General features: G+C 44.2%; 1 protein-coding gene across 1 annotated transcript in view; it reads left to right on the plus strand.

Annotated features, from left to right (window-relative positions):
- The first annotated feature begins 2,215 nt into the window (after positions 1–2,215).
- The window catches only part of NEURL1B (neuralized E3 ubiquitin protein ligase 1B), a 58,075-nt gene continuing 34,600 nt past the window's right edge, over positions 2,216–25,690 (plus strand). The window contains exon 1 of the mRNA XM_066591283.1: positions 2,216–2,416. Within this exon, the coding sequence (XP_066447380.1) occupies positions 2,386–2,416 (31 nt within the window). The 5' untranslated portion in view covers positions 2,216–2,385. The remainder of the gene's footprint in view (positions 2,417–25,690) is intronic.

Below are 25,690 nucleotides of genomic sequence, written 5' to 3' on the forward strand. Positions count from 1 at the left end.
AGTGGTTTGTGGCAAACCCTGCAGTATGATTTTCAGGGAAGGGCTTGAAATATAAGCTCTTCCCTGAAAAGCATCAATAAGTGATAAAAAAATTTTTTTTTAAATTACTCACTTCTCCGCTGCTCAGACGTGTCCTCCGGCTGGCTCCCTGACACTGCTGTCCAGCACTTTAAGCAGAAGGGGATTTAAAAATCCCCGCCTTCTGAAAGGGCTGTGCTGATTGGCTGAGCGCTCAGCCAATAGCAGCTAGCGCTTAGCTATTGGCTGAGCGCTCAGCCAATTACAGATAGTGCTTAGCTATTCATTCATGAATAGCTAAGATAGTGCTATTTATGAATGAATAGCTAAGCACTATCTGTAATTGGCTGACTGGTTGTTTGGGTTGGTTGATTCACAGTGATTGGTTGTTTGGGTTGGTTGATTCACAGTGATTGGTTGTTTGGGTTGGTTGATTCACAGTGATTGGTTGTTTTGGTTGAATCGAGCAGAAGTGTTGTGGAATATAAATATATACTTCCCGAGAGCAAAGAGAGGGGGTAGGGCTAGCCCTGTCCTCTCCTCCCACATCTTGGGGAAGCTCTGTAACCCCACCCCCTCTCTCTCTCCCAGCTATAGGGAAATCCCTTGGGGCGAGAGGTGGAGGGAGTTCCCTACTGACCCCCACTGTAGAGAATTACCCATCAGCAGGGTTGGAGGAATTCCCACTTGCTTACAGCGGGCCATTTAAAATGTGCTGCCGAGAAAGACATTTTAAATGTCCCGCTGTAAACTCCTGTTATTCCCCCTCAGGGGTGGAACTAAGAGGAGTTTACAGCGTGACATGTAAAATGTGCATCTGGGCAGCACATTTTAAATGTCCCGCTGTAAGCAGTGGGGTATTCCCTCGGGTGGCAGAAATCCCCCTAATGATTTATAATCTCATTTTGCTGCTCCCATAGGAGTCTATGGAAACTCCTGTGCAGCTCGCACCAGAGATAGGTCAGGTCCTATCTTTTCTCGCAGCACGGACCTTAGATGCCAGCTTTGCAGTCACATGTCTTATCTTTGATTCGTGTGAGTATTTAGCGCGTCTAAAATTCCTTCATGTGAATGCTTCTATAGCAAACCATTGGTTCTTATAGAATCGCTGTTTTCATGTGCCTCTAATGCGTGAAAAAAGTGCTTGTGTGAACCAAGTCTGAGGCTAACCGCACACAGGCGAGTGCAATATCGTGCCATGAAGCACTGCCGGATATCACCCTCGCCAAGCCGCGATTTTCCAGAGTATGTAAGGTGTTTTGTAACAAAACCACGTGGCATCACTTTGAGCGATCAGGGAAGAGGATGGCGGAGCTTTTCATACTGTTTCCAATGAGGAAACTTTGTATGGCATTGTGTGCGCCGCGCACGCAGTGCGATGTTCCTGCCAGGCCCATTGAAAACAATAGTGCTGTGATGCGAGTGCACGTTCCGAGATAGGACATGCCGCGATTCGTTTCGCGCATCACATCGGAATGCGGGAAAACATTCTATATGACCGGGGTTCATATTTGTGCATCTCGCAGCGCACAAATATCAAGCGATTTTCTCACCCATGAGAAGCTTAAGACCCAATGTCCACGAGCAGATTTGAATTGCGGAATCTACGTGCGCCACCCACGCGGATGATCCACAGTTCAATTCCTCCGTAGGGAAATATAGGCGTCCACAACTGAATTAAGAGGTCAATGGAAGCCGCCCGATCCACGGCCCGTCCGCAATGTCAATTCCGAGGGAAAGCAGGGGAAATTCCGATCCTCTGGCGCTTGTTTCACGCATGTTGGAGAATCGGCAATGGGAAACAACACATCGCACTCGCGTGTGCGTGACGCGGCATGCAAAGTGTCGCACTGTCACACTGAGATGGGTGATGCGTTCCGAGGGACAGGAGAAAATAGGTCATGCAGCAATTTTTAGTTCGCAAGGAACGAAACTCGCGCGAAATTCCCGCTGATGTGAACGCAGCCCCATCGTGAAGGAGATACAACGTCTATCAGACATCTGCCCCGTGGTGCCTCTCCACAGCTGCCGGCCAGGGAGGACAGCACTGAGAGGAGCGCCGCCGGAGGAAGACCCGGGCAGCAGCGCTCTCCGCCGCTGACTGCCCCCCGCTGCGCCTCATTACTGAGCTGACAAGGCTGCGGTGGGCGTGGCGTCGGTGCCGGCCCCGCCCCCTGTGTTAGAGCGGCGGCGGCTCTGGATGCAGTCACTCGTTTCGGGCTGTAGCGCTGCACGGAGGGGGAAGCGGCCGCCACATCAGGGGATCGGCGCAGAGAGGAGCGCTAACACCGGGAGCGAGGGGTTAAATGGACCATCACTGCCCGGGACAGGTCTCCGTGATCTCCTCCCGCTGCCGCACCTTCTGCTATGGGGAACACGGCGCACAAGACCCTGCCAGGTGAGGAGGGCATCGCGGCGCGCTGGGGATGAGCTACTAGTGGAGGCATCTGCCCGTCTGCTGGTAGAGCCGTGCCGAGGCTTTGGTGTGGCGCTTATGTAAGGTGCAGCAGGGGGGCTCTGCCACTTGTCAGTGGGCTCCGGGCTGCAGGTGGGCGCCGGGCTGCCGGTACCTGTGGAGGCGGGGCTGCCGGTACCTGTGGGGGGTGGGGCTGTCAGGTGTTCGCTGGGTTTACATTCAATCCGTAACGGCCGGCGCTGGGTGGTGAGCGGGAAGCGCGGGGTTACAGGTCGCCTCCGGCCGGTTTGAATCTGTCCACTCACCTTGGTGCAGCAGATAAGAGCGGGCGGCACACCTCCTCTTCCCGCCGGCTGATGTAGCAGAGCCGGGCGCCCCCTCATACACCCACCTGCTGAGGAATAGTTCCCACATGCTGGCACCACACTTGCTGCAGGTGCCCTCCATCAGCTCTAGCCTAGGGGAAGGTATTAGTAGCCCCTCACACTCCATCTCCCAAATAACGTGCCCCCAAGTCATACCTGTCACATGGAATAAAGTGGCCCGCACACCTGAGAATGGGGGCTCCACGTCCCCAAACCAGCCAGTATGGCTCTTGTGGCGGAGCTGATGACCCCCTTCCATCTGCATATATACACCTCTGTTGTACCGGCCCAATTTTTGGATTAGGGACCCCCCCCAAAAAAAACAAACAAACCGCACGGCATTAATAGCAGAACTGCGTGACCATAAGCAGACGTGGCCTTTGTGGCTGCGCTCAGTGGGGGTCACTTACTAATACTGCTCGAGTGCCAGTCTAATGTGGCCATGGTTGGTTCTGAAGCGCACACTTGGGGGGATTTTTGCAAATTTTTTGGAAATGCGCTGTGGCTTCGTGACCGTCCATATCAGCATCAGGGGAGCAGGAAAACCGCACCCCGTGACCGAACAGTTCTGTCTTATGACCGCACCAAGCACCGCCGAATGGCCCCTCATTGACCATAATGGGGGTCCGTTTGATTTCTCAATGGCTGGTGTCTATGGGATGAAATGATGCAGCTTGTCTAGCAGTGGAGGTTCCAAAAGGCCGTTGAGGAGAACGACCGCTCGGGGCGCTCTCACACTGGCAGGAATGTGGCCGCAGCGTGCAGCTGAATCTGTTGCTGGGGATCCTAATGGGGATTCTGATGGGGAATAGCTGGCAGAATTTTCAATTCCCCATCAGAAATCCCCACGGAGGTGTGCAGAATGTTCAATGTGCGGCCGCCACATTCCGCCCGTGTAAAGGCACCCTCCTCATTCTTGCTGCATCCACTTCTGGCTTTGGCACAGAAAGGGCGTCAAAAATTGTGAAACCGCCCTAAGAAACATGGTGCAGGCTACTGGGCTGACTCAGAAAGTTTAAAGCCCGGTCATACAAAGTGAAGGCCTGCGTGACAGACTGATTATAGGGGCTGACAGATGGAACATTGTTCTGGGGTTCGGTTTCTCACAATGCATTTCCGTCAGTAAACCGGATTCTTTGCATTTGTTCCCGTAGGCTGTAGCTGCAGGTCCGTGTAACCATGTAGCCATTTGTTTCTATGGGGTGTACGTTAGTGGTGGTCATTGCCATGTTACATGGAATGTGCAGCTTTTATAGCCCTGCTATTTACTAGTAAGATCTCGCTTGCTACATTTATTTATTTATTATGGTTTCATGTAATAATATCCCATATTTCATGTTTGATTATGTATCACTGGGGATTAGGAAGATTAGCGGTTTCGTGTAAAGACATCATGAATGAATGTTCTTAACTCTTTGCCCATTGTGATATGATGAGTAGCATGTTGGGCAATGCCAGGGACTCATGTAATAGAGCCGTGGAGTGTGGGATCTTACTCCGTGTATAGGCTATATATAAAGTAGGAGTGGTTTCTGTGAAAAGTTGGCATTCTGACACCAGCTTGGAAGGATCAGACATGTGCCCTCTATAAAGGCGACAGATGCCACACATGCTGCTGCTATTGTCCCACTCTTAGTGCAAATGTCATACACAGGCATAAACAGCTGAAATGAAATGAGGACAGTTGCTCCCCAGCACAGTTCATGTTCCAGGCGAGAATCCTCCTCCAGACAGCAGCAGCATTTCTTCTGAAATTAGTCGTCCCTTTAAGTTTTCTGCTAAACCCAGGCCTATATTCAGCTTGTGAGCGACTCCTAAATACTTCCCTTATACCGCCTCATGCTCTATTATTATAGCACATAACCCGGATTAGATACATTTTACAGCAATTTATACTTTTGTGCTGGTTTTAGACTTTGAAACATAAGTCACTTGTTATTTTCTATCTTCTGTTATCGGTGTTTCCTCAGTTTGTACTATGTCATGGTGCCTGACATTCTATAATGCGTAGAATAGAGCAGTTTTATCTTTTCTTTGGGGGATCCTTATATCCTTTAAGGAAAGGGGGCATTTGTCTTTCAGTGTGAGGACAATGAGAACCCCTGGCAGATGGTCTCTGTGCATGGATATTGCGAGCTGTCAGCTGGCAATCTAGATAAATCTTAGCTGTCGGGCCGTGGCACTTGTAAGCATTCATGCTCAACGCATTTGCTTTCAAGGGTACACAATGAATCGAATATCCATTTGTCAGGTAAAATGTGCTCAGTATCCAGAAATTAGGAAGTGGAATTAGTAAAAAAAAATGCTGGTTTCTTTCTGTCCTTGCAGCCTTTTGACAATTCTGTAGCTCCCTCGGCTATAAGGTTCATGTCTTTTCATTGTTTAATGAGAGAAGAGTTAAAGTAATGATTTTCAGTATTACAAAATGTTATATATAATTTATATATTACATGACGGTAGTATAGGAGTTTTTTTTTTTTTTGCCATGTTTCCATGCTGACTTTTTTTTATGTTGTTAGTAGCACTGTTGTATGATTTTTTTTCTTATTAGACATGTTCGGATATATGGTGTTATGATCTATATTTAAAGGGGTTTTCTATGATAATGCTATTAAAATGAATGGAAGCTATGCCTGCAGTTACAAGTGTCTGCCACTGCACCAGGGTTGGAGCAGCAGCATATGCTCCAACACCTTTGTATTATGGCACTGACAGCAGGCACCCAGTCTGCTGATCGGCCAGGGTCATGAGTTGCAGTTCCCAGCTGATCAACTATTGATGACCTATCCTGAGGGTAGGTCATTAATAGTGTTTTCATGGAAAATCTCTTAAGAAAAATCCTGAAATCCTGCAGTTTTCACACTGATCACAAAACCTAATAAGTGTGACACTTCCTGTTCAGTAGAGAAAACTGTTCAGCATTTATCTCATCATCACAGGCAGGATGACAATAAAAAGGTAACACCTGTATACAGATAACTCAGGATCCAGCATTCACAATAGGTAGTCACAGCTCACCTCCTCCCTCTTCCTGTGCATTGATCATCACAGAACATGCTTAAACATTTTCCCATAGAAACCAATGGGTCATCTCCTGCCCATTGTGTGAATGGCCCAAGCATTCTGATTTAAAGCATATCTTTAAAGGTAACCTGTCATCAGTTCCACAGCTGTCAAACCCCATACACAGATGCAACAATAGTGTGATGCACATCTATAAAGTTATTTTGTTAGGGGCGAAGCATACCTTTAAAATTAAGGTTTGGTGGGTGATCAGGGGCATCTCTGCAGGCCCATGTACTGACCTTAATGTCGTCACTCTGTTACTGAGACATCCTTCACATCATCAATGCAGCAATCAAACTTGCCTGCATGTCCCGGGAAAGATGCATGCGCAGTCAAATCTACTGAAACTGCCCTTATTGATAGTCTGTGATCTTTAAATGTTGGCAGCTGCCGCCCTGGCAAGATCGCTGCCCCGTAGGCATGAAGAAGACAAACTGGGGGAAAAAAATATACCACCAGAAAATAAAACCGATCATGGATACGTTCACATGTAGCAATGGACTTTCTGCAGTGGAGAATCCGTAGGCTGGGTTCACACGAGGCGGAATTGCAGTGGAATTTCCGTTCAGAAAGTCCGCACGGCAATCCCGCCCGCGGCACCCAATCCTGGGATAAGTCAGCAAAGTGGATGAGATTTTGCAAAAATCTCGTGCCCACACTGCCACCAAGCCGCATGAAAACTGACATGCGGCGTGGAATTCAATTCCTCAGCACGTAAATTCTTTTCTGCTTTCTGCAGCTGCCTCTCTACAGGGTGAGAAAGCCGCAACGGAATGTCAATGGCGAAACCGCTCCAAAACCCGCGGCTAAAGGTTTTTCGGTGCGGCCATTCCGTGAGAATTGTGCTGAAATTCCATCCCGTGTGACCCCAGCCTTATCATTCCCTCTTCAAAAGCTGTGTCAAAATCTGCACCATTGGTGCGGATCTGCACAAAACTTCACCCTGCTATTAAAAGTGCGAAATCAGCTGCAAAACCGCAGCATTGGTTTTTGGCGTGGAAATAGTGCAGGTTTTCTGCTACGTGTGAACATACCCTAGGAAAGGGAAGGGGTTCACTTTCTGGTTGTAATTAGTAAGCATTCTCATCTTCCTAATAGAACATCCTCGGCATTTTTCAGGTAAATTGGGCAGAATTTGCCAACACCATGAATGAAACCCAACAGACTTCATTCTAGTCGGTGAGGAGTCTGATTCCTCTGTCACTTTCATTCTTCTTCTGCTACAGTGGATCAGAACAATACAATTGTAGATCAATGTGAACAAGGCCTATTGGAGTGGATCCCGTCACAGATGAGCCTTTCCTTCACATCTGCATCATCCATCAGATTCCATCAAGAATAGAATTGCATGTAGCACTCATTTCTTTTGCCAGATGCTGGACACACTTGGACATAAACCCATTCTAGTTATGGGGTGCGGTATATGAGGGATCTGGTACTGCCAGCAGTTTCCTTTTTTTGCTTCTGTGATGATGCAGAACAACGGAAATAGTAATAGAGGCTCAACAGCGACATGAGCGAGGCCTTAGTCCTTTTTAATACCAGGAGATTGGTGAACACCCAAAATACAGATGTGTTAAAGATGAAACTGCATCAGTGTATCAACAGTGTGGTTGGTCTGTCTTGTAGGCAGGACATCCCAGTACATAAGACAGGGACTTTGAAAATGGATAACATTGATGTAGTAGGGATCAAATAGAGAGGCACCGTGGATTTAGCTATGTTTAAACTGAATGGCGAATGAATTATATGTGTGCATGCTTTACACTGGGTTACATTCTTCCAGATTCTCGCTGATTGCAGGGATCTGAAAGTTTCGTCGGTCCCTTAGACAGCTCATTAGTTTGGGTGGGTACTGTGCAATGCTTATTGTCTTCTGTGGTGTAGTAACTACTGGAGCTACACACAGCTTTAGGGCTCACGGCGTACTATGTATCTGTTTTATGGGTTCCCAATACAGCATTGAGCCCATACTGGACTGTGTGTGCCATCAATGTTACACGGAGGCTCACAGAGATGGAGATCTCACGTAGGCACCATGCTCACCCATACAAGGTGCCCGTTTATGGCATTGCCAGGTGCTTGTTCTGTTGGACTTGTGTCTTTGAATTAGTTTCACTTATAGATGCTTATTTCTTTGTGTCTAGTGGTATTTATGCTGATTTCATGTGAAGCCAGTCTTAATACGTGGCATGTATCAATTCTGTGCACACGTTTTTAGAGGCACTCATTTGGGCTTTTCATGTCTTGAGTATTCGCTCACTTGGGTATATGTTGCCTGAAAATTCTGCACATATTCTTCACATGGGTAACACACCTAAAACAGAAAAAAAAAATTTGGAACGGTGTTAGCCCAGCAGAGCAAAGTGTGATTACTTGGTTTCTCTCACTGAGAGCAATCTTGTAGATATACCTTTTAATGGCTGAACAAAAAGACATGATGTTACAGCAAGCTTTCAGATCTTTTATCGATCCTTCCTCAAGCTAAAATGGAACTGGTTTTCAGAAATCAGTTCCATTTTAGCCTGAGGAAGGATCGATAGAAGACTCGAAAGCTCGCTATAACATCATGTATTTTTGTTCAGCCATTATAAGGTATCATATCTACAAGATTACTTGGTTTCTCTCACTGAAAACAATCACACTATACTGTGTTAAAAACTTGCTGCAACACTGAAAAATAGAACATACAGTGTTTAATTTGGCGCACGTTAAAACGCTCGTCTGAGAGGCCTCAATAAAATGAATGGATGCTTAGTGCAGCGTTTTTAGCGGCTGTTCAAAAATCGCACCACACGCTGTAAAAAAACACTTGTGTGTAAGAAAGGTCTGAGATCGGGCTCACAGAGAGCAGACTGGATTATTATGTGGGAGGCCAGCAGCGGATTCTGACTGCGAGCCCGGCCGGCAAGCCTGCGTGCCTGATTTTCTTGTATTGCTTATGACTGCGGAGGCTTGCCATTGGTCATGTGCAATATTGTTTTTTGTTTTTTTTTGCTTTTCCTTTTTTTAAACTGTTTTTTGTATTTCCCGCACCGTTGCTTAGTGTTTTTGCGGTATTTCTGGCCATCCGCGGCAAAATAGAGCATGCTGCGATTTTCTTTTTCTCCACTCGTGAGCGAAAACCATTTTCTTTTTTGTAACCTGCTTTTCAATGCCTGTTTTGCTGCGGATCGTCCACGTGGATTCTGCGATTGGAATTCGTCCGTGTGAGCCCAGCGTCTATGCGGATTCTGGTGTGGAATTCTGCAGCTGTGGTGTAATTCCCTCCCATTTTAAAGGTCCCTAGATGTGTCTGTGGTAAAATTGTTCTAGTTTGTATACAAGCCGTAGTATTTGGATGGAGTGAACGGTGCTTGAATATTTTACATTGAATTAAAGTTTATTATATAATCAGAAAGTTCAGCTATTTATGAAATGGATGTAAAGGCCCATTTACATGCAGCGATGATCGCTCAGAATTCGCTCAAACAGTTTAAGTAACAGTTTTGAGCGATCATCTTTGCATAGCTCTAAGTAGCTAATTGGCTACTTAAGAGTTATGCAGGCAGAGCGGGATACTGCCGTCATAGCCCGGAGAACAGCAGCTGTTTTATATATGCAGACAGCTGCGCTGTTTTTGGCGCTTTTAGCTGATGTCCCACTGAGAACTGCCTTTGGGATACCAGCTGAAAGAATGCTATCCGCACCGCCCGCTGAGATATCAGTGGGTGGTGCTGATGAGGCTCATCACTCATTTATAGTTAGAAATGAGCGAACACTGCACGATGGCCGCGTGTTTAGACTCAGCGATTATCGCTCAGAAGTCGGTTTTTAAGCAAATTTTGAGCGATAATCGTTGTTTTAAATGGGCCTTAAGACGATACTTGGTTGCAGCACTTCTTCTCACATGTGCAGTCTTAATTTTACAAATGCTGCATGCTACAAGAAAGGCCTCCATCCATTTGCCCGCAGTACCATAAAATCGTATTTACTTTTATCCACTGTTTAGCTGCTGCTTGTATGCAAATATGCAACCATTTTATATTGACCATTCTCTCATGCAAAGGGATATAGAACAAACCTAAAATAGATGCCCTGTTTCCCTGAAAATAAGACATAGCATGATTTTCCAGAATTTTTGAGGATGCAAAATGATTTTTCAGGCTTTTTGAGGATGCTTGAAATATAAGCCCTACTCCAAAATTAAGCCCTACTAACAGTTAAATTAAAAGTCAATTTAAATAGTGTCCAGGCAGCTATACATGTAAAAAAAAGTTAAACCTTTTTGAACAAAAATTAATATGACACTGTCTTATTTTTGGGGAAACACAGTAGTAACATGTCAACGCTCACATTTACATTGTGACATGGCCATTGCAAAAGTCTTATCTAACATTAGAAGTTATGCACTCGCTTTACCTTATTTTATATGGCTTTACCAATTTTATGACACATTTAATGGTGTTTTCTGGTTGCAAACAATTGATGGCCTATCTTCCAGAATAGGTCATCAATAGTAGATTGGCTGGGGTCCATTGCCTGGGACCCCTGCTGATCAGCTGTTAGCACTCATGTATAGAACTACATTCTGCAGGAAGCAGGCAGCTCTGTTCTTACTGTATGGGAACTTGTAATACCAATCCTGGCCACTGAAGTGAGAACGAAGCTGTCTGCTTCCTGCAGCACAAACACGCTGGCCTGGAAAACAGCTGATTTGTGGAGGTCCCAGGCAACAGAACCCCACCAAACTACTATTGCTGACTTATCCTGATGATAGGCCATCAATAGCTTGCAACCGGAAAACCCCTTTTACTTTGCACCTATTGGGTAATAATATATATAGCCTTGTCATATCAATATAAGTTGATCATTATACACTACCGAGGTCGTCTTCTGATACTTTTAGACTGTGTATGTGTATTTTATATTTTTTTATTCTCTCTATCATGCGACAAGTGTTCCTCTACTGCTAATGTAGTGATATTGGAGATTAAGGTCTGGGAGGACCAAACCATCTGAAAATGTATTTATTTCACTAAAGCGTGGATTTTCGGATTATAAAATAAACTTTAATTGCTTCAGAAATATTAGAGTGCCTATTACCACTTCCAGATGTTAAAGGGATTTCAATATTTTCTGTTGTGCATCAGTCAATTAATTTTGGAGTGCTGAGTATCCTTCATTAGAAAATGTAGTACTGCAAAGTTGATGCAGATAACTTCCTTACATTGGTGTCCTCTAGCTGATGCCACTTCTTCTCCCCCAGTCTCCTGCATTGATTTTCACTCTGTTTACTGCTAAAATCAGTAAATCGAGATTTTCTGCCTATTGAAGTCTATGGAGAGAGGAGGGAGGAGCAACTGCATCTTAGTAAGTTTTCTATCTTGCCTCCATGCTGGACCCACAGCTTTTCTGCTCATTACATCTATATAGTGTCCTCCATAGTACTTCTCCTCAGGATGTTCTACGCAAACGGTACAGTAGTATCTCCTCTGTGTAGTATATGGGAGACAAAATGTGATTTTTCTCAGTAAGAGAAACAAAGTAATCTTGTAGATAGCTGTTAAATGTATCCTAATAAAAAGAGATGTCATAGCTAGCTTTCAAATCACCTTAGAATTCTCCAGGCATTGGGAGACTTCATAGCAGATAGTCTACATATATCAGCTCAGGGAAAAACTGAGAATTAAAAAAGAGGTCTGCAGAGGGGAAAACTGGTATAAAAAAACAAATAATGGCAGCAGTGCTGCTACTCGCGTACACATGACTGGTTATTCTGAAGTGGCAGGTATGCTTAAAATGCTATTTCTGTATTCCTGAAATACACCTTGAACTTGCCAAGGAAACAAGTTGCGTGTGTCCTCTGGCCTTGGGTTATGCAACAATTGAAAATAGAACCTGTTTGATACATATTAAAGCTGTCTCCTTGGAAGCCAAGCATGATGTGTTTTTATTGTAAAACTATCCTGACACATGTAATGTTGTAAAATGAAGATGCACAGACGTATGCCCAGACGTATGCCCATGTGAAGGAGATGCCACCAGATACTTAAAGGGGTTGTCCCACTATAAAAAAAAAACTTTCTAAAGTGCTAGCCATGGCTTAAAATAAAAGAAGCAATACTCACCTGTCTTCTCCCAGTAAGCAGCGTGATTGCTCCCATAGCTCCTCTGGTCTGTGTTTACAGCAGAAGTCAGTTGACTGCTGCAGCCATTCAGAGGCTGCAACTTCGCCGTCCATTCTCCTGGCATCAGCGCTCACATCCTGGGCGCTTTTAATACCTGGACTTCGAAATGGTGACACTGTGGCCTCTGGCTGCAGCAGTCACCTGACTTCGGCTGTAAATACAAACGAGAGGAGATGTGGGAGCAATTGCGCTACTTACTGGAAGGACAAGACAATTGAGTATTGCCTCTTTTATTATTTCAACCCATGTGCATAGATACGAGGGGTTGTGCTGCAGGAAGCAGACAGCTCCATGCATTGCTCAGTGGCCCAGGTTGGTACTGTAGGCTGAGTCCTTTTCACTTCAGTAGCGCAACAGCTAGAAGTTGGACAATCCTTTTAACTTCTCCAACTACCCATAAACATGCACAGAGAGAATATAATGTATAGTATATGGGTATACTTACAATTCTGCAATTCCTAGAGCAGATGATAATATTAATGATGCTTTCCAACATTGTCTTCAACTGTTCCGCTCATCATTTGCCAACATTTTACACTTGTGATTTAGGATATGAACGTTCTTGATTAATAAATGGAATTAGTAAATTGAATTGGCAATACTGTATATTAAACAGTAGGCAGGCATATACAATTTTAGGCCTCCTTCCCACGAGCGTGACGGGCTCCGCCGCGTAATATTCCGCTGCGAAGCCCGTCACGGCGCCCCCCAGAGCCCCTATACTTACCTGCGGGAGATAGCGTGAAATCGCTTCCCCGCCCACCGCCGCCACGTCACCGCCCGTCACCGCCCACCGCCGCCGCGTCACCAGCCGTGTCACGTGCACGGCCGGCCGTGTCACGTGACGCGGCCGGCCGCGTCATATGGCGTCATATGACGCGCGGCGGTGGGCGGGAAAGCGTTTTTTCACGCTATCTCCCGCTGGTTGCAGCGGGAGATAGCGTGAACGGACGGCTTCCATTGACTGCAATGGAAGCCGTCAGTGCGTACAGCCCGTCCTCACCCGCAGAAAATAGAGCATGCTGCGGGTGAGGACGGGAGAAATCGCGGTGCGTAATTCCGCGGTGGAATTACGCATCGTGAGCATTGTGCTATTAGGTTCAATAGAACCTAATAGCTGCGGGCAACGCAGCGGATTTTCGCCGCGAATTACGCGGCGGAAATCCGTTCGTGGGAAGGAGGCCTAAGTCACTGCTGAATAGAGGGACTGGATTTTGAAGGGTTGGTAGCAAAATAAAGGAAAATGTCCTCCTGTAGTATTTTATATATGGATCTTTGTACAATGTTAGACACTTGTGTGAATAAGCCCTTAGACCCTACTAGATGTCATCGCTGTATTCTAGTTCTGCTAGCTGATATTGGGTACATTTAATAAGCTTGCTCACAGACAGACATTGACTTGTTCAGCAGAGCTTTTATAATAGTCCTTTTGCTCTAAAAGTGTTAACATACCATCAATTGTCATGTCATATAACTGCAACACATTAAGAAATGGATATATATCATCTATAGACAAGTAGGGCTGGAATAGGTGGCCCAAGATTGGTGCAGAGTTTGGGGAAAATGTTCGTTATATAAAGACCTAGTAGGTATTCTACCAGCTTTATTATAAGGAAGAGTGCAAAGACGTTGCTCAGCAGTCTCATTGTGTTTGCCTTTACTAATTAGTCTTGGAGAATGCTTTTAGCTTATGTTCTAGGGATTTCTTCTATACCTGTTTCTTCAGAAAGTGAGATAAATGGAGAACTAGAGTTGACTGATGTAGGCAGCTCTATGCTATAGACATTCCTCTGGGTTTTCGAAGTGTGTTAGTGATTCATGAGCTTTGAAGATAATCACATTTGAGCATTTTATGGTGTTCATTTAGAACCTTAACTGCTATCCTCAGGCACACACTGCCTTCTACATGTGAACTTATAGAACTGAGGCTTTCTTTTAATAATCCATATGTATAACATTGTAACACTGGCTTCACGCAGTTTTTGAGTTCAGCCTTCCTATCACAGGGCTCCATTAGAATAGCTGAGTGTAATATTCAAATAGAACCATTGAGTCACACAAAGGCACACACTTTGGACTCCGTATGCCTGACTTCTGTACATTACCGCTTTTGTTTCCAAGGCAAAAGCAGATTTCCTATAGACTTGAATGGAGAGATTTATCTTTTGACATGGAACTGGAATTGTGGGGGAGAACACACAATTTTACTCTAAAATTCCTAATCTATCCTGTTAAGTAAATTCAAACTGAACCATAAAGGTCGCACATTAGGAGCAGAGCTGAAATGGTCATTAAACTGTCGCTTTTAAGATTAATAAAGTATTAACCCTTTCCAATCCACGGTCTGACCTGAAAAGACATTCTGATTGAAGGCTGTACAGCTCCGATGTCGGAAAATGTCCAGCAGGGTATTCTTACTGTAGATTACTGGCCGCTCTGTTGTCAGGGGGCCTCTCCAGCATGTCCCATACTGCAGTACTGCCTCTAGCCAGCAGATGGTGCCATTGTATAATGGCAGAAAAGCAAAGCCCCCTAGGAAACCCTGAATCCAAAATTGGATTGCAAAGGGTTAAGCTAATTCGTTAGGCTTAGCGTGGCTTTAAATGGAATGACTATTGTCTGAATAATTGCTCAAAAGAGTTAAGGCCCATTCAGACACAACGATTACCGCTCAGGGTGCATTCACACGAACGTATATCGGCTCGGTTTTCACGCCGAGCCGATATACGTTGTCCTCGTGTGCAGGGGGGGGAGGATGGAAGAGCCAGGGCCAGGAACTTCGCTCACGCCCCCTCTCTGCCTCCTCTCCGCCCCTCTGCACTATTTGCAATGGGGAGAGGCGGGACGGGGGCGGGGTTAATTCCTGGACTTTAGCCCCACCCCGTCCCGCCTCCTCTCATTGCAAATAGTGCAGAGGGGCGGAGAGAAGGCAGAGAGGGGGCGGGAGCCTCAGTTCCTGCTTCTGGCTCTTCCATCCTTCCCCCCCCCCCCCCCCCCCCTGCACCCGAGGACAACGTATATCGGCTCGGCGTGAAAACCGAGCCGATATACGTTCGTATGAATGCACCCTCAAAGCTAGAAATTAGCGACGAGCCTTATCAATGCCACTGATGACATTCTTTCAGCTGCTATCCTGCTGGCACTTCCCAGCGGACAGCTCTGAGAACAAAGAGGCTATATACAGAAGACAGCTCTCCAGCTGTTTTCTACATTCCCGGCTCGGAGCACTCTAAGAACACAGCAGCTGCATACAATAGACAGTGCTGCCGCTGTCTTCTGTATATAGCGGGAGCCTTCATTTACACACTAATAAGCTCTTAAGTAGCTAATTAGCTACTTAAGAGCTTATGTAAAGTGAACGCTCAAAACTGTCACTCAAACTGCCGTTCGAGCTAATTTTGAGCGATCAGCTTGCTGTGTAAATGCACACAACGATTATTCCTCAAAAGATTGCTTTTGAGCGATAATAGTTGTCTAAATGGGCCTTAAGTGCAAATGATAGTCGTTCCATTCAAACACTGCCACCAACAGAGTGGTGAGCGATGGCTCACTAGTCATTTCTTTTCAGCTTGCCTAAAAAAATAGCTGCTGGTTGATCTAAAGTTGTCTGGTGTGAAGTTCGTATTCGAGCAAGTTGAGATCATTTTTGCATGGAGATTCCCACCCACAATATGTTGGCAAACCTCTAATGAGCAATAAACCCGGTTTATGGTGCTGTAAGGTGATGATGGGTTCCCTTTATATTGGAGCTACGCTGGATGCATACTTCACTGGCTAGTTTCATCTTCTGGATGTATCTTATGTAAGGTTTTCCTTGTGACTTGGCCGTGACCAGCACCACCACAAGGAGAGCTCAGTGTGTCTTTGTTTAACATATTGCATAAAGCAGATCTCCGTCAATAAATTTATGTTCCTTCATCTCCTCCGATTCCAAAAATATCTTGTAAACCATGGACTGATTTATTGAGAAGTCTTTATAGTCCTAATTCTCAAGGTTTAACATTGTTTGTCATTATCTGTAAAATATAATTGGATCTCTGCATCGAGCCGAAACTGCAGCTTCAGTCTGCAAATAAGAAATGTTATTCCTGTTGCTATTCTGTACAGTATTTGTTGCTTCCTCTAGAATTGCTGTGGACAGATCGTTAAAGGAGTTGTCCAGTTACTGTGGGGGGTGTAATTTGTTAATATTTAAACAACGATTGGTACTTACCCATCCTCAGCCCCAGCGATCCACAGCTGTGGCCCTCTGTCTTGATTTTGGAACGGATACCACCAGACTGCTGCAGCGTTGAGTTGCTATTTCCTTGGCATCTGATTTCAGCCTTTCGGTGGCAATGCCAGGAAAACAGGGCATGGGTGCTGTGGCCTCTTATTGGCTACAGTGGTCAGATGGTAGACATTCTAAAACAAAGACCAGGAGGACCATGCGGCTGCACTGTTGGATTTCCCAGTGGTGAGGACGGGTATCGCTTTAACACCTGTGCACCTATCATAAAATAAAACTAAAAAAGTCGTATGGTAACTGGACCGCTCCTTTTAGGGTAAGTTTACATGTTGCGTACTTTAATGCGGTTCTCCACAAAATCGGCAAAAAGTGTCAAAAGCTACAAATGGTGCATTTGATCCACAGCAGATTTCACCCTTACAATTGAAGGAGTGACGTCTGCTGTGGATAGGTGGCAGAATTTCACACCAAAATCCACACTATCAGTATTGGAACAGTGGTTTGTAAGACTACGTAGGATAGCCCCTTAAAGGGATTGTCTAGGCTTAGAAATACATAGCTGCTTTCTTCCAAATATAGTGCCATGGGGGTAGTATGTGGTATTGCAGCTCCATTGAAGTGAATGAGAGCTGAGCTGCTAAACCAGACACAACCCACTGTTATGTTTGGAAGAAAGCAGACATTTTTTTTCTCCAACCTGAACAGCCCCTTTTAACACATCAACCTCCCACTCTGATTCTAGATCCCGGTGATGCTGTCGGTTCAGAGCATTAGACCCGTTGAGACTTGCATTCATAATCCATACTTTCTTGATAACTTATGTAAAGCTGTCCTTGAGGTGGGTCTGTATGACATGGAAATGGGGATTTTACCTGCACATATAACAAATCTTATTCACGTGTTGCGGAATTATTGACCTGCAGTGTGTGTTATCACATCCGCAGCATGGCAATTTCTGCTATAGATTTTAATGGTAGCAAAGTGAAATCTGCTACAAAATCTGGATGTTACATATGGGACAGTGAAAGAATCCACTGTATGTGGACCTGATGTAAAAGGCCGCCCTACATGAAGTTTCCAATTCTTAGTGTTTGAGGGTATCTTTCAAACTACCTAAGGAAATACTTGGCTCTGAATATTTTTGGGCCTGTACCAGCTGTGGTCTGCCAGTGGTTCTGGCATATCTCCTTGCTTCTGTGCCACCCATTATAACATATTGAAAAACCTGCCAGCGGCACTTCTGCTCCAGTATCAGAGGTAGCTCTGGGGGAAGGAGAGCTCTTGTATTTACTGTAAGTGTTTTGTTCTTGGTGTACGTAATCTGGGCAGTGGAATGTGAATGAAGTGGCTGATTTGATGATGGGACCTAAAATAGGAGAGGTTTTACACATATATATATTTTTTAGTCCAAAAAGGTCAGTAATGGACAACTCTCTTAAGCCAGCTGAATACGTCCCATTCTACTTTGGCCAAGCCACAAATATGAAATTGGCTCCTATTTGGTGGTGTATTAGCTGTATATTGCTCTGAGGGTATGTTAAGAACAAAAAAATGACCTCATTCCTGTTTTTGTAGAAAATAATTTATGGAAACCAATAAAGACCACATTGTTTTGTCGTTTTTTTTCCATCTGTGTTGGTGCGTCAAGGCACATAATGTCTCGTATGCGATGCCCTCTCTTTATAATAACCAGGCCGAAGGGAAGGCTGATAGACAAAGAGGATCTTTATGAATTTTAGCCAGGAGACTCATCATAAAATGTCGTCGCTGAAGTATTACTTTGTAAACATCCCAAACTTAATTAGCAGAAATCCTTTCCTCTTCCCAAGGCTGGAGATAACATGGATCACTTGACTGCCAAAGAGCAAATCAATTTCAGACAAAGCAGTACATGTAATTGAAAAGGATGTCTGGACGCCCTGTGGTTATTAGCTAGAAAAAAATCCAAATCATTACTTCATTAAATAAGTGCTTATAGACTGACTTGGCTTTTATGGCATTGAGTATTTTCAGTTGATCCTTCCAATGGCGATGTACGGAATAGAATTGGTGCTGTTGTGCAATTGAGTGCATGAATACGGGAAGGTGGAAGTGTGCGGCGTCTGCGCTCGCTCTCCAGCACACCCTATCAGGACAGGGTTCGTCCTATCACAGAGATGAACTGGTAAAACACCGACTGTGTCCAACCCTTCTTTCTGCAGTTCTAGGTGTGCGGTTACACTCATCAAAAGCATCTGGACTTAAAGAAAATCAGATGAGTTACACCTTTTGTTTTCCTGGTGACTCTTCATTCTGTGGCAGGTTCTCAAAAAGTTACTCATTTTCAAGAAAAAATAATGAAAACTATACATTGCTAAGCAAAGCTATTGCTGAAAAGTAATACAAAGCTTGACTATACTTGAGAAGAGTTTGACTGTAAGGCCCAAGGTCCACAGACAGATTTTATTTATTGAATCCGCATGGGAGACCCGCAGCTCTACCCGCCCATAGAGAAACATTGGCCGTTCGCACTTCATTAAGTCCTGCGGATTTGATTTTAAATGATTTGCGGATAATAAATCGCAGCATGCTGCATTTCACCGCGGCTCTGACTCCATCCATCTCTATGGCAGGTTAGGATCCGCAGTGCTTTCGCAAATACGTTTAAATGCATTTGCGGATCCGCTGTGGATTTGAAGGTTAGATGCAATTAGGGAGGTTGGGAAAAGGCTGGGAGGAGGGGTTGTGGATTTTTTCAGCACTGATGATCCGCAGTGCATCTGCTTGGAAAAATCTGCGATATCCTGCAAGTAAAAGAAAAACAATTTTAAAACCCTTTCCAATCCACTGTCTGACCTATGAAGACATTATGATTTAAAACTGTACAGCTCTGATGTTGTAAGACGTCCGTCGTGGTTCTCTTACTGTATATTGCCAGCCTCTCTGCTGTTGGAGCCTATTCAACGTGTCACCTCATGCAGTACTGGCTTTAGCCAGCAGATAGCAGAAAAAGAGTAAGCCCCCTAGGAAAACCAGGATACAAATTGGATTGGAAAGGATTAAGATGACCCGCAGTGCATTCGCTGCGTAAATCTGCATAAAATATCCGCGTGTGCCGTGGACATGAGACCTTATAGTACTATCTTACCTGATTTCTTGAGATGTGCTGCTATTGTCTGCAGTGACTGCTTGCTTTGTCTTTTTGTATCAATTTTTGTATTACAGTGGTGAAAGGGGTAAGCGATTTTTTCAGGACCATGTGCTATCTGTATATGACTGCACACGGACAGCACGTTGACCTATTACAGTCAGTGGGGGTGGACAGATATAATACACTCCTGCTAGCAAGTGCAGAACACGCATATTATAAGAAAACATTCAGATTGCAGATATGACCCCCTAGAACAAACTGTTTATAAATTGTATATCCAAAATGCTTCCTTCTGAAGCAGTGATTGTTTCTTTTGTTCTACATCTCTACAATTTACCTTTAATAGTGACCATTGCAGGTCATATACCTTTATACCCGCATTCAAAAAAAACACAGGCCTCTCGTTTCCCCAAAACACTTCCCTTGTTTCTCTTTTAGTTCTTCCTGTTTTCCCCCCTTATGGGCATACATCTTAATTACTCTTCTATGTTCCTTAAGGTGGAATTTACCCGCCCTACTAGTCTGTCCCACATATGCTTTTCCACATGGACAGCGAAGCAGATAAACCACACCTGAACTATTACATGTGAAATATCCTTTAATGCCAATTTTATGACCCTTCATCAGATATGTATCATACCTCCTCTTTTGCCAGAACAATTCTGGCACGACAGGCAAGGAAATGTACCATCTGCCATCATTGGATAGAAGGGTCTGGCATGTCGAATTGTAACACACCCTATCCTTTTGTTCTCACGTCGCTGAGAGATGTGGGAAATCTCTGTAACAAATCTGCGTCTGTTTAAGATGACGGTCCGCTTTCCAACTGCTATAGATATAATGCGCTTGTGTGGATTAGAATTTTAAGTAGAACTTCTCATTTGCATTATTTTAGGCCCTGCACTTAACCACTAGACCTCCATAAACATTAGGCTTTAGTCCTGAATCGTATAAGACAGATATATCACTGGAGGGCAAGATGACCGGGCTCAGGCTCACGTATTTTGGCCTTGTAATGTGAGCAGAGTTGCTAGAAAAATCTATAATGCTTGGACAGATCAGAGGCAAAAGAATACCCGGCGCCAAAGACACGATGGCTGATATTGTCAGAGCTGATACTGGCATGGATATCACACAACTGAAAGAAGCCGTGCAAAACCGAAAAACATGGAGGGAGCTCGCCGAGAGTCGTGAACAAGTAAACGGCTAACAACATCTACAGATGATGTTGAGGAAGAGGGCAGCAACATTGAATTTCAACGCTTAATCCTTTTGCTCCCTGGAAGAAAACTTGACGCCTGAGAGCTGTTGGTGTTAAAGGGGTTGTCCCGCGAAAGCAAGTGGGTCTATACACTTCTGTATGGCCATATTAATGCACTTTGTAATGTACATCGTGCATTAAATATGAGCCATACAGAAGTTATCAGAAGTTATTCACTTACCTGTTCCGTTGCTAGCGTCCTCGTCTCCATGGTGCCGTCTAATTTTCAGCGTCTAATCGCCCGATTAGACGCGCTTGCGCAGTCCGGTCTTCTTCTCTTCTGAATGGGGCCGCTCGTGCCGAAGAGCGGCTCCTCGTAGCTCCGCCCCGTCACGTGCCGATTCCAGCCAATCAGGAGGCTGGAATCGGCAATGGAACGCACAGAAGCCCTGCGGTCCACCGAGGGTGAAGATCCTGGCGGCCATCTTCGCAAGGTAAGTATGAAGTCACCGGAGCGCGGGGATTCAGGTAAGTACTACCCGTTTTTTTTGTTTTTTTTTATCCCTGCATCGGGTTTGTCTCGCGCCGAACGGGGGGGGGCTATTGAAAAAAAAAAAAACGTTTCGGCGCGGGACAACCACTTTAAGGTATAAAGTAATGTAGTAACGGACTAAGGGGCAATGGGCTCTTGGACCCTGCCCTAATTCCTGAATGTTTAGTCCGTTCCTGCTCTTACCTGGTTCTCTTCTAATTATCCCAAATACTAATAAATCCTAACTGCAGGTGATACAAAAGAAGCAAGTGACTATTTCTGTATTGCTCCTTGCTGCAGACACTACAGTTATTAGAGTAGGCTTGCCCAGTAAAGGCATCCTAATTTACAAATGTAATCATGTATCCAGCTTTCCTTTCCTTGGCAGGTTCGCTTCTTGCTTTGCCATTTGAACTCCTCCTGAACTCATGATAATGAAGTAAATCTGGGTCATCATCTTTAAAATAAACCTATCGAGTGAGATGTTGTTTCAGGGGGCAGACGTGGACACGAACAACCTGTATGTATGGAGCGGCTTTTCTTAATGCCAGAAAGATGCTTCTCGTAAACCCGTATGAGGTGGGAGAGTCCTTCCTGTTTTTAGACTTGGCGCAAAACAAACTTTCCAAAATGCCTGTTGGGATAAAGGGGGGAGGAAGCTGTCAACATCCTGAGCAGTTATTTAATAATTTAGTTTTTATGATCTCCTAATATCTGGATCTGGTTAGGAATGTTTTATGAAGGCTAACACCTTCCCATGTGAAATATGTCTTGCATTTGAGCAGCAGAGAACAAAGCGTTGACCTTGATTGACACAAGTTATTGCTGAATGAAAACACCTTTTCATTACATACAAAGAAACTATTCCTTCCGCTGATTTACTTTAACAAATGTTCTGGAAGGAAAATGGATATTGAGAGGAAGTGAATTTTTAAAATTTTTTTTTTTTTGTTACCCTTTCATATATATTTATTTTTTTACCCCATAGATGTATGTAATAGAAATATATATACAGGCACGGTTTAAGATGTTGGGCTTTAAGTGCTTTGCAGTTCAGAGTCCTTCAGGTTTCAGGGTGAAACTTATGTGAGCCTCAAGTGTAATGTCTGATGAAATCTGAAGGCCAAGATCGAGGAAGGGTTTAATCATCCCGCATTCAGGCACTTAGTTTGACATAGACGTTTGAAGATGACTACTAAATGTGATGTCCCAGATGTGTAACAGCTGAACTCTTACGCAGGGATGTCTTTGACTGCATTACGGGAAAAAAAAGTTCTACATCTGCGTACATGTAAATCGTGCCATGTGCATATACTGCTGATGTAGCCCAGAAATGTAAAGGGGAGAACGGGGCTGGAGAATTTTCTATTGGTGCCTAAAATCTATCTTCGCTTCCAGAAACGTTGCAGGTCACCCTTTAAGTCCTGTCTTTAAAGTGAAAGACTTTAACATGCCAAATGCCATAAGGACACACAATAGAAATCTATGGGTGCTGTACAGGTCTGGGTGCTCCACATGAAAATGGCTACGGTCTTGGAACATCTGAGCGTGTTCCTGTTGAGTATGTAATATATTAGCACAGTAAGACCTAAAGCTATGTACACACTGCTGTTTGTGTTCCATTCGGTGCCTCCATTGGTCGGTCAATTGTAACCTTGAGAATAGTGCATCTTGTAAGAAATCTTACTGTTACCCCAACAGGAGACCCCATTATAAATCGATTGGGTACATTGGTCACTACCTTTATCTTTTATATAGCATTGTGGCTTCCATTCTGAACAGAAGCCACAATAGGCTCTGTCACGTGTACATTTCATGGGTACTAGTCATGTCATGTACTTTTCTGATACGTGTATTTCCTTTTGTGGTGCTGTGTGCACAATGTTATGTTGAAATTCTGGTTTTGCTTATCGGGTTGTAGTAATTTAACCCTTTCCAATCCACTGTCGTCTAAAGACATTTTTGATTTAACGCTGTACAGCTCTGATGTTGGAAGATGTCCGTGGGGGTTCTCTTACTGTATATTGCCAGCCTCTCTGCTGTCAGAACCTATCCAACGTGTCACCTCATGCAGTATTGGCTTTAGCCAGCATATTTCGCCGTTGTATAATGGCAGAAAAAGAGTAAGCCCCCTAGGAAAACCAGGATACAAATTGGATTGGAAAGGGTTAAAGCTCTCCTTGACTAATCTTTAAGAGTTTTACCTGTAACTTATTTAATAGTGAAGCAAATAAGAAAGTTACATAGTGTGACGCCTTGTTAGAACTAGATATAAGGGTCCGTAAAAAGGCAATACCCTACATGGAGTTCCAACTAGGGGACAGTATCTCCATAATGTAGCATACAATGCAGCATCTCTAGTACTGTGAAAAATAATAATTTGCTTTTCCACAATTTATGTTCTACAAGTGCTCATTTGATGACAAGCTCACTGCCGTATGAGGACCTACCCTGTGCGACACCAAATAGTGGTAATTTATACAGCTCTTCCTCATATTGCAGCTTCCATCGGTTTGCTGCAATGTGCACATGCTTAGAATGTTGTTTTTTTGTGTTTGGACACCCCATATGTATTGGGCCTCTTTCACACGGCTACAAAATCCTCATTACAAAACATATGTATGTGAAGCTCATGGTTTCCAATGGGTTCTTTCAGACTGCAAAACCTCTCCTGTGAAAGAACCCACGGGCTTGCATTTTGTAGCCGTGTGAAAGAGGCCTTATATGCATGAAGAACAGCCACTTTGTTCCTGCTGATTGCAGAGTGTGTGCCCTGATTGTGAAGAACGGTATCCGAGGGGGGTTCATCAGAAGCTGGCTGATGGGCATAATGTTCTGCTAGGCATGTTTGCCCGGTGCCAGTCCTAATAAGCTTGTGATCATATCTCCCAGTTGGCTCCTGTCACTTTCTTCTTTCTAGATACTGTTTATTTCAATGCTTGCTTTTGGCTGAGCACAGTTATAATGTAGCAAAGTATTTTGTTGCTTAGTGACACTAGGGGAACAGATCCTTCTGCTCTATATTCATACTGTTATGAAACGCTCTTCCATTTACATACTGAATGTACTGTTAATAGAGCTGCTAAATGTACGTGTGCATTATGAAGTAATTTATGCAATAACGGGCATGCGGTATATAACTCTGGGCTTCACTATTCCTGTGCAGAACCAATTCTTTTATACATGTGTTGTACAGGAGTTCAACATGTAAGACCGCATTCATGCAGGCACATCTCTTTAAAGCAGATACGCCACAGGCTAATGTAAAGAGCTTTGCTGTATCTCGGGGCAGTTAGGACTTTTTTTTTTTTCTGATTTGTCTTATAGATCACTAGTATAACAGATTATCACTTACTTGTGCAATTAGTAATTAATTTGAAGAGGTGTACCATAGTGTCTTTTTCCCCCTACTGTGGATTTTTGGGCCAATGTAATCTCTCTCTCTCTATCTATCTATCTATCTATCTATCTATCTATCTATCTATCTATATTACATGGTCGCCTGCTATGGCGCAGTTTATCAAAACCATTCTGCCTTCATGTGTATGCATTATGTACCACTACACGCCATGCCTCACACTCACTCATCATCACCATAGTATCTACATCCACACAGGGTGAGGTTACCTCTCTCAAACACACCCTATACCATAAAATGTATACATTTTCATTAATCTGCTGAGGTTCCACAATGATTGAATTTGTTAAATCAAGATTTTACCACTTCATGAAACAAACTAAAGTCCTGTGACATCACGGTACGCCCTTAAATATATAATAACGGAGAAGAGCGCTGAGCTGCGAAGCAGAGAATGTCACCACGAATGGACGTTGGTTTGTTCTTGATATTTCATATATTCAGAATAGCGAATGCCTTTGTGTTATGACTTATTCCTAATTCCACTGAGCATAGAGATTTATATGTATAGATTGCAGTCGTCATCCTGGGACGGGCGTTCTGTTAGATGTTATATGAAGAAGCACACGTTAGGCCTGGGTTACGCGGACATATTTGCGCAGCGTATTGCACTTGTAATGAGTTATGCTAAATCCCCATTGATTTACACTGGAGTATTCAGGTGAGCCTATTTTTCAGGTGACCTGTCCTAATTTGGTGCATATTACCTGCCATAATGGACTATTAGATACGCAGGGAATGTGCAGGAAACGGCGTATTTGCTGCATATTTTGCACATCTACACAGTTGATCCTTCGGTCTTTGCGTGCGTATATACGCACTACGTATTATGCAACCACAATCCGCATACGCCCATGTGAATGAGCTCTTCTGGATATTTGGAGGAAATTGCTTGTATTTTGCCGTTCTTGAGCCAATAACACAGTATGCATTTATTCATTAACACCAAGGCTATTCTTCATCTCTGGAGGACATAAGCTATGGCCCTCTAGTATAGGTTGCTTCTGCTCTGTTGAATTTTTTTTTTTTGCTAGGGACTGCTACTGTCTGTCTGGCATGTGAACAAAAAAGGAGTGAAGAATGAGGAGGCTGACAATGGAAAAGGGCAGGATGTGGGTAAATGATAGCGGCCACCCTGGTGGAGGG

Source organism: Eleutherodactylus coqui, chromosome 2 (assembly GCF_035609145.1).
Source record: "Eleutherodactylus coqui strain aEleCoq1 chromosome 2, aEleCoq1.hap1, whole genome shotgun sequence".
NCBI classification, from domain to species: Eukaryota; Metazoa; Chordata; class Amphibia; order Anura; family Eleutherodactylidae; genus Eleutherodactylus; species Eleutherodactylus coqui.